General features: G+C 45.5%; 1 protein-coding gene across 1 annotated transcript in view; it reads right to left on the bottom strand.

Annotated features, from left to right (window-relative positions):
- Gpc6 (glypican 6) overlaps positions 1-9919 on the bottom strand; it is a 1014352-nt gene extending 1004433 nt beyond the window's left edge. Inside the window, exon 1 of the mRNA XM_021203486.2 lies at positions 9103-9919. Within this exon, the coding sequence (XP_021059145.1) occupies positions 9103-9262 (160 nt within the window). The 5' untranslated portion in view covers positions 9263-9919. The remainder of the gene's footprint in view (positions 1-9102) is intronic.
- Positions 9920-10199: the final 280 nt, after the last annotated feature.

Raw genomic sequence — 10199 nt, 5'->3', positions numbered from 1 at the left:
GGGAGGGAGGGAGGGAGGAAGGGAGAGAAACAGTACAATCTAGAGTATCAGAATATTCTCCTCCTGTTGGAGATCCACAGTGAAGGTAGAAAGGTCACAAAAATTATTACCTGGCATTTAACTGTACATGTTGGCAGAAGCATGTATTCAAAACCCACTTTGTATGGAACTCAGTGTTTCTCTTAAGAGACTCAAAGATGACAGAAGCAACGATATTGGCGCCACCTAGGAACATTCCTGGAGTACAGATTTGTAAACAACCCAGCCATACTCAGTCAGATACGTTGTGAGACTGGACCCAGACATTTGGCTGTAGCCAGACCTTCAGTGGTATCAACATGGGAAACTCCTGAAGAACCTCTGATGCAGACCGTAGGCTTCTAACTATGGAAGGCTACCAAATGTAATGGGATTATTTCAAGAACATGGTGGAAGGAAAAGGGTGAGAGAGTAAGGAGTCAGAATATTGAAGAACACCAAGGTAGGGGATTTTTGTTTATTCTGCTGACCCTGAGTGTACCCCGAGATGTCACCGGCTCCTTAGAATTCCCAACAGTCATCTGTCCATGTTTTTGGCTATTGTTGGCCATGTGGATTGGGTGCTGATGAGAACATTTACACAGGCAAATGCTACAAAACTGAGTACTGCTCTCACTTCTCCCAGAACAGCTAAACACTCATCACTTCACCACTGGCCATACTTGAGAGACAGCATGGAAAACACCTACTCAGTGGGCACAACCTACACAGTTTCTCTTAAGTGCTTCTGTCCCCGTTCAGTTCTGGGGGAGTCTTCTTAAGATGATGAACATTAATCGAGCGATCAGTTGACCATCAGCTACCACATTGGGTGTAACTATGACTACTCTCCTTCTGGAAGCGTTTTCCTTTCCCTTCCTTCCCTTCCTTCTTTCCCTTCCTTGCCCTTCCTTTCCTTTCCTTTCCTTTCCCTTCCTTTCCCCTCCCCTCCCCTCCCCTCCCCTCCCTTCCCTTCCCTTCCCTGCATGGCCACAGAAAGCAGTTCTGGAATCAGCAGCACATGCCCATCTACTTCTCTCCAGTGGACACGTGGGGAAAAAACGATCCCTTTTGCTGCCTCTGGCATTGGCCCCGGGTGCTCCGGCAGTTGTCTTGTGCCCATATGGGGATGTGTTAGAACAGGATCCAGGGGCAGAAAGAAGAGCAAGCCAGTGCCCTGCAGATCCTATAAAAACTTTCTTCTTTCACTTCTTTCTCCCTGCCCTTTGTTAGGACTCTTGATTTGTGAAAGGATGGGTGTGTAAGCCAACTGAGCCAGGATTTTCTGTAACCTGCAGCCAAAAGTGTCCTAGCTAAAGCAGATTACTTCAGACGAAGATTTCAACAACTCATCTTCTCTCCATGCTTGTATTGGAGCCTCTGTGCAACTGGGCCTAGATTTTAAGTTCACTGTAGCTGATTTAAGTTTTTCACTTTTCTGATAACCTTATTTGCTCCTTCTCTTCCCTTACCCGCTTCTAGGCCTGTCCACTTCCTGCTTAAAGATCCCATGTAGCCTCCCTGCTGTCCTTCTTGCCCATGGGGCCTCGAAGAAGCACCTCTCTAATCTTATTTATAGTGTTTAACCAATCAGAAACAATACTTCCATCGTATCTCTTCAGGCCCAATCACCCTGGACGAGGGCCTAACTCCCACCGTAGCCAGCTGAGGACATCCAAAGATCTGCAAAACCCCAACCACACCCATGCAGCTCAACACAATGTCTCAGCAATCCCAAGTAAATTCCTGTCTGCGTTGTCCTTTACACGCCCGCTGTTCACTCCACCCTGAATTCCACCTTCCCTTGCCATTCCCTCAGAAAACACTCCCCACCTTTCAAGGTCTCTGTCTATATCTGGCCACCTCGATTCCTGTCCAATCATCAATAATAAGCTTTCAGATATAGACAAACTCCAAAACACATTTTAAATCCCAGGGTAGAAGTAGAAGTAGTTCTCCATTTTTTTTTTTTTTGAAAAATTTTAAATTCTTTTTATACTGCCACAGTACGAAAACAACAACCTGTGAATGAAATTTTCTGATATGTATGGCTGATGACCTGACTCGTGGTAACCTGACACTTTCTAAATATTAATAATTCATCCAGCTCTTATTTGAGGAATCAGCGACACTGATGTTCTTGACTTAGTGATGATAGTGAGTTTTGTATCTAACAGAAAACACGGATAAAACGATGCCAAATTGTCTTGCCTTGGTAAGACAGTGAAGGCTTTATGGATACGTATTTCTCTTTCAATCTGTCTCTCCTTGGCTGTCTCTCTCCCACCCACTCACCCACACTGTCCATGGGCAAGCACAGTGAAAGTTATATAAGTAATATTTGACTGACTAATAATTTTAGGCAGTACCCACAGAACCTAAATATTTCAGGATTCTCTTTTCCTACTTCATCAGTCTCCACTTCAGTTCAAGGTGATAGCTCTTTTCTTCTTGTGTTTGTGGTTTTCCCTTGTAGTAATTCCTCTAAAAGAAGTCAAAGCAATATTTCAGAATCATGGCCTATCCTGATTGAAATACTTCTCTAAGTGATCCCAACTGCTCTCAAATGAAAGGTTAAAGCTTTAGCAGGGGAGTTTAAGGCTTTTTAGGACCTAGCAAAGGAAAAAACTCACTGACTTGATAGGATGGTCACATTGGTTGAATGGTTACTGTTCAGTAACCATCCAGAAGCAGGGCAGGAGGTCACAGGGAGGTCTGCGGTTAAAGAGGAATGAGCAAACATAGACAGTGTGTGTGTGTGTGTGTGTGTGTGTGTGTGTGTGTGTGTGTGTGTGTAATAGAATCTCATGACATGGTGAGGTGTCTAGGGCAGAGAGCTGCAACAGGCTTAGCTTGTTGGGGCTCTAGTCTCAGCGTCTGTTTTAGAACAGTAGTTCACAGGGGATCTTAGACAGCTTCTCACAGTCCAGGTCATACTCCAGTTCCTCAGTGATGCACATGTAAGGCCCTCTGCTTAGATAACATGATCCCATGAATCTGCTTGCCTTTAGTGATGCACACCTATCTCAGCTCGGATCAAAGTTCCCTGGAACTTGGAGTGAGCACAAAACTCAGGGGCTTATACATAGCACCTAGCCTGCTCACTACATGAACGAGGGAAAGGCCCGAGACAATCAGGAAGCCAGAGGCTGTTGAAATGTAGAATCATTTCTGTTTCTTCGTTATTGCTCCAAGAGTTCAAGAACAACGATAATTAGGTGACAATAACAACCTATTTTCATCCTGATTTATTGAAATTCAGAAAATTTTATGCAAGATTTACCAGTGTGAATTCTTCTACTTACATACTTACCAAGCCAGAGATAAACATTTATGTACTTGTTTGGATGGCTGTCTTCTGTCTGTCCTTATTGCGCCCTTGTTCGTTTGTGTGTTTGGGACAAGGATATGACCACATAGCCCAGGCTAGCCTAGAACTCCAGATCGCCTGCCCTAACCTCCCGAATGCAGAGATACAGGCCCACCACTCCTGATTTGACAATACTTTCCAAATGGTGCTGTGTAAAATACTGTCAGCCAGATAACTGGATAATTTTGGATAATTGGTATGTTGTTTAAAGTTATGTTATATGCAGTGAAAAAATATGACAGATCACTTTAGCAGGTAAAGTAAGACAACATCCAGATTTTGAAAATATTAAAACAGTTGTTTATACTAGCTAGACAGCCCTAAATCTCTGGCCTTTCTAGAACTCTTCAGGGACATGTAAATTATAGAAGAATTGCATAATGTTAGCTTTTTAAAGTTTAAATAAGACAGAAATTAGGAACAAGTCACTTATTAACCATTATTTTACTACAAGTTTTACAGAATAGACCACCTAACAGGAAACAATTTTGTATTTTATGAGTGTTCAACCATTTAAACACTTGTTTCCTTATATAAATGAATACTATCCTTTAACCTCAATATTTTAAGAACAGAATGCTGTGTGCTTTGAACCAATCCTGATAGTGGCCTACATTCTAGCCACAAACTATTAAGAGACAGTACAATAACAGAAGTGAGTCTTACAGAAAAAAAAAAAAAATGTGTCAGTCCTGAAATGACAAGAAATTATCTTTATAAATCAGCTGAACTGACTTTGTTTGGAAGGAACACTCTCAACTGACTCCCAAATCAAAAATTTAACAGGAGCAACTCCTAATAACCTGGATTTCAGATGGCTTTGATACCTGGAAATAGAGTAATTATTTTAGAAATCTAGTGACTTGCCAAACCATAGAAATAAAAAATTGAAATTCAGCTAATTAATTTATGTCTCACTTTGTTCATCCAAAGTGCTTTAAAGGCAGCAATCCATTAACAAAGGAGGGGGCAGGGATCAGAAAATCAGAAATCGTTGAATAATGCAGATAAATGGAACTTAAACCATTTATCCAAAACTAAGATGTTTGGCACAGCTGAGAAGGGGTAAGAATTACTCAACACTGCTTTTCCACTTACATTAATGCAGTATCTACATATGAACTAAAAGAAAATGTGTTGATGGTCAATGAAACAAAGCCAAGCCTATGTACATATGTGTTGTGTGTATATATATATATACACATATGAAGAATTCACATATATATGTACTTGAAGCTAGAATAAGTACTTAGAGCACCAGAACACCAGAATATGGGGGGGGGGGGGATCCTATTTTCACCATAGATCTTGACATAGCTAATTGACAAATTTGCATTAAAAAGACAGAGACATTTCAATGCATTCCTAATGTTCAACTGTGCCCCAACACTAGACATACCTGAGAGAGATAATAGGACAAAGCACATGTTAAAATTGGTTTTAAATTTTGTCCCAGTCAGTGGAAATAGGACTTTGCTCCAGCTTCTAACCTCTGCGTAACAATCTATTGTAAACTTTGTTTGACTAACCCAATATTCCAGGTTTTGGCCTAAATTAATGCTCTAGTAGACCCATTACACAGAAAGAAACCAATGCATGTACTTTATAGAACCATAAAAATAAAATAAAAATGAGTTGGGAAATGTAGAGATGCATTATTAAGTGGTAGTGGTAGGGTGTAACCAATTCCCAGGAAACTAAAATCAAAATTCAAAGTATTTGAGAAATGATGTTGCAACTCAATATAAATTCAGCACACACAACTTTGTAAGAATATATAGATGGATGTATTGGCCAACAACACATATAAGAGGTGTAAAGATTAGGTCTTGTATGTTGTGCATCGGACAAATGCTGGAGGCTTAATTATGTAGAACAATGGACCAAACTAGAGGTTGGTTGACCTACTGTCAAACCAACACTCCTGGATTTGAGTTTTTGTCTCAACAATTGTTAGCTGAGTCATTCGTGGGCCTGATAGTTAAGAAATAGTTGTCATCTTTTTATCTATCAAATATCAAAACTTTGGTAATGCTTCCTCTTTTTATTGAACTTGTGTTTTTGTGGGTATGTAGGTGTCTTTGACCACATATGGAGGTCAGAGGAAAGCTTGGGAGAATTGGTTTTCTCCTTCAAAGAGGTGGGTCCCACCAATCCAATTCAGGTTCTTAGGTCTGGCACCAAGCATTTTAACCAGCTGAGCCATCTGGCCTGCTTAAGTATTGAGTATGAATAAGCGACACACACAGAATTCCTAGAGATTTGAAGCATTACACAAAGTTGCATTAGATAAATGAGAAAAGAATCATGTTACACTACAAAGTTACTTTGATCTAAGGAATAGTACAATTTAAGATCTCAAAAAGACTACATGTAAGAAATCCTACAATAACAGTCTCTGGATTCCCATAGCTATAAGAGTGAGGTGCTTCACTGTGGGGGATAACATATGGATGAATGTGGGTGTGCATGCATGAGTGGGTGTGTAAGGGTATTCATGTGTTGCTAGAGACATAGTGCCCTGGGCACACCAGACAAGCACTGTACAGGTAGTCTGCACCCCAGCACAAACAGTTGCCATAATCTGCTCTAAAGCGCTCTGAGAAGTGTAGCACCATCAACAAGTGGGAATCGCTGAGTGCTGAGGGAGTAGTCAACTCTTGATAAGACTGTTCCTACCCAAGCTCCTGATGCTCTAAGCTTAGGATCTTCCCAGGACACAGAAGAAGAAAAAACAAGCAAGGCTATTGTGAAGCCTTTTGGCTAGATGTCAGAAAACACTGCTTGTACCACAGGAATTCTGAAATATTAGAATGGATCGCTGAGAAGGGCTCAAGAGTCAGCTCCTTTGGAAATCTTCCAAACAGGAGAGTCTATCTAATCTGCCGGCATGGGTTTAAAATCAAGGCTGCATGAAGATTGATGGCGTAGACTCCCCCTCTGAAGGCACTTCCTAGATTTATATATTACCTAGAGTCCCCCACCCCCCACCCCGGCAGTTAGAAGAGCTTCTCTCTACCATGAAAAAGGCAACATAGTTTTACAACTGTGAGCTTGGAGTAAAGGTTTAATAATGTTGAGATGAAATATAATGTTCTTATTACATCGCAGTTATTTTCACTAAGCAAGCTACTTGCAAACATGGCTCAACTGGAATCTGGAGCCTGAACAGCAGTTCCTTTAAATTCCTGCCATTTCTCAAGCAAACCACTGGCTGTGTAAGCAAGGCAATGGATGACTAAGAGTTTAAGATAGGATAACCAACACACAGACTCTTTCTTCCCTATACTACACAATGAAATGTAAAATGTTACCAAGAGCTAGGGAGAGGGAGAGTGTGTTTATTTAATAACACCATATTTCCTAAGTGGTTATTCCAACAGCAACAGTAAATCCAATTTACTTTAGCACTGAGTAAAGTTTATTTTGGAAAAAAACAAAAAGCTTTGCCCCCAAATAAAAGCCCTTCAGTTATCTCACAATTTATTCTTTTCCTACCAAATGTGCCTTTGACTCCATGGGACTCTGAACCTTGATCCTGTCCACCAGCATTGTAGGACACTGGGCTTGAGATAAAGTCCTTAGCTTCTCCACAATCCTGCTGGGGGTGATTTCAGTGGGGTGGATATATTTCAGGAACTCAGAGCTGTTAACAGTCTGTGATTTCTTAAAGCAATGGGGAAGACAAAAAGTATACAAGCAAAACCCTCTGCAGTTAACTACTGAAGAATGTGTACAGCCAGTGAGAATGTTCTCCAGCAAAGTAATTGGTGACTACAGAAATGATTTACAATGGCCATCTGCCCCTGATAGCCAGGCGCCCGGACGGTGCCGAGGGTCAAGGCAAGTCTCCTGAGAGTCTCCGTATCTACTAAAGAATACCGATGCAATTTAAAAATACTTAGCTGTTTTCTTCTTGAAGATATCTTATCTGAAATCATGTTGGGAAATATGTGTGTTTTAAAGATGCAGTTTTAAAATGGCCAGATTAGAGGAGAAAACGAGTTCCTAGAAGGGAGCCCAACTCTAAACGTTTTTAAAGTTGAAATTCCTGAGATGTGGTGAGTTAAAAAGGTGAAGCTGATCTTTATCAATTAATTAGAAAGAATGAAATAACAGTAGACAAAGGGAATGGTGGTTAAGAAACTTAAGGAGTTGCAGGAGCAGTGCCTTTCTAGTCATTGATTAACAAATTAGGGAGTGCTCAAGTCGGGTGGGCGAAATCCCGGAGACTGAAGAATAAGTAGTCTTATAATTCACTAGTTTCTCCAGCTTACTTGATTCAGGGAACGGAACGCCTAGATGTGAATTGGGGCCGGGGGAGGGCTCCTCCTACAGAAAACACCACGCTGTTTATGATACATGAGCGTGGTTTGTTTTCCTTTCAGTAATACCCAAATTGATAGAAATGTGTTAATTGCAATGTAAGTAAAGACCTCACCCCTAGCGTTTCGAAGCCTATCGTCATAAAGCACTAATTCCACAACGTATTAAAAACTAAGATGTTTTAAGATATTTGCAAGTGTTTTCTATCAGTGCACCAGTTCTTTGGAAAAACAGTGTCTGGTGGAGATCCAGGGATCTGAGGTCACTTAGAACGACTTCAGCTACCCGGTTTGAGCAGCCCGCGCCCTCACAGCATCCCTAGTCTCCCCTTGGCCTCTTTCAGCTCGGTTCCCTTGCAGCCAAAGGATTATCTGTCCCCGACACGTTTCATTCACGGAGCCCCAAAGAAGCTAGGTTTCGGTTGGCGCTAAGAGCTGGAAAACACACACCCTGGCTGCTGCGCAAGTTGCTGCTCCGGCAGAGGGTGGGGGCTCGAGAGCTCGGGAGGAAGGAATGCTTGTGACCAGGCGAGCCGCGGAACCTGAAGTGCAGACCCCGGAGACGAACGCCCCCATCGGGTCACTCGCTTAAGTTGGCTCCGCGTGCACCAGCCGGCCAGAGCGGGAGGCCATGCTAGGGACCCGGCGCCACGCCGGGTGGCCCGGTTGTTTCCTCAGCCCGAGTGACCAACCGCGGTCCGGGAAGCACTGGGGCACCCTAATGGGAAAGTACGCCCCAAATCTGAAGCAGACAGAGTACTAAGACACCTCCTCCAACTGCCCCGGGACTCCAACGTGCATATCCTAGGGACCCGAGCAGTGTGTCCCCTTAGTGGCCCGTTCCCAGCCCAGGAGCCGGGCGCCCGGTCCCTGGAAAGGACCTGGAGAGCAGAGAGCTGGAGTAGGGGAACCTCCGCGTCTCTCCACCGCCCCCGCCGGCGCGAAGGCGGGAGTGGAGAAGGCGCCACTCAGACGGTGGCGCTGAGCGAACTGCGGCCGCAGTTCTCCCAAGTTTGCCCCAGCGAGGGGGATGCGTTGTGCGCCCGGCTCCGCTTTCTGCCTCCGCTAGCCGTCCTCACTCCATCGTCCCCTGCTCCAGCGGCCGGGCCCGGCTCTAGGCCAGCCACGGAGGTAGCAGGGCGCGGGAGCAGATGCAGGGAGCGAGGGGCGAGGGACGAGGGTGCTCCCGCGTGTGCACACAATGAGGCGGCGGGCACGCACACCTTCCTCCCGCCTGAAAAACGGGATCAGCCTCCGCCGCCTAGATGCAGGGACGCGGGGTCCCTGGGAGGCACCCGCAGAAAGTGAGCACCAACTGAGCAACAGGGGGTAGGGAGAGGGCGCCCCGCCGCCTCTCGGGGATACAGCGGGCCCCGGGCCCACGCTTACCTGCGATCTCCTGGTAGGGGATGTCCGCCAGGCTGAATCCCTTGGCACCGTAAGCCTGTCGGACCTCGCTGCAGCTCCGAGCCTTCACGTCCGCCGCGGCCGGGAGGGTCAGCAGCAGCCCGGAGAGAGGAAGAATCACAGCCCGGATCCAAGAAGGCATGGTGCAACATGCAAGTCCACCTCGGCAGCCCCCAGCTCCCTGTGCGCTCTTCACCTTGCCCCTCGAGCCGAAAGCCCGCCAGAGCCTACGGCGCGCTCCTTAGCCGCTGCCCAGCGTCACCCCCTTCCGCCAGCGAGGGGACGAGCCGCGCAGACCTCTGGACTGCACTCAGCAAACTTTTATAAGCCAGATGGAGGGTGGCAAGCCAACCAGGGCTGCCTTGGGAAGGCTGCCGGCTCCGCTAGCCACTCCGGTAGAAAACCGTTCGAGAAAGAGGAGAAAAGAGGAAAAGGCAAAGAAATGTCTTTTTTTTTTTTTTTTTTTTTAAATACCACAGTGGGGGTGTTCAGCCCTGCGGTCCGAGTTCCGAGCCGCAGAGTCGTGGAGCGCTACGAGCTCGCCTATCCAGTGTGCGCGACGAAGGTGGGACCGCGCGCCGGCTCCCCCCACCCCGAGGGAGATGGACAGGCCGGCGCGAGTGTGTGCGCGCGTGTTTGTGGGTGTGAACGAGGGGCTCTCAGGGAGGTGTGTGCGTGGAGGTATGTGATGGAGATGTACGGGATCCAGGGGAAACCTCAGCTTCACATAGACTAAGGGAGCCAGTGAGAGTCTTCTTGAAATAGGAAGAGAGAAAATCCTGGAGACTGACACAGGAGGCAAGAGGGAAGGAGAAAGGAGGGGAGGGAGAGAGGGAGAAACGTGCTACCCAGTGCACAGCCGAAATTCAGAGGCAGAATCGGCCGCAAAACCCGGAATGGATCGCGAGGCACTAGGCAGGAGGAGAAAGATTACCAGCAAAAGGTCCCTATTTTCTCAATCACTTCATGGCCTCCATACACGTCTGAGATGTTCCCTTTCCTGATATAAATAAGCCACCAAAAAAAAAGACGAAGTGTTTGAGGAGAGTAACTGTGATCACGCTATATTTTTCTGGAGA

The sequence above is a fragment of the Mus pahari genome, chromosome 8 (genome assembly GCF_900095145.1).
Source record: "Mus pahari chromosome 8, PAHARI_EIJ_v1.1, whole genome shotgun sequence".
Classification (NCBI taxonomy): Eukaryota; Metazoa; Chordata; class Mammalia; order Rodentia; family Muridae; genus Mus; species Mus pahari.
The sequence above is the reverse complement of the archived record's forward strand: the minus strand, read 5'-3'. Positions and strand labels throughout refer to the sequence as shown.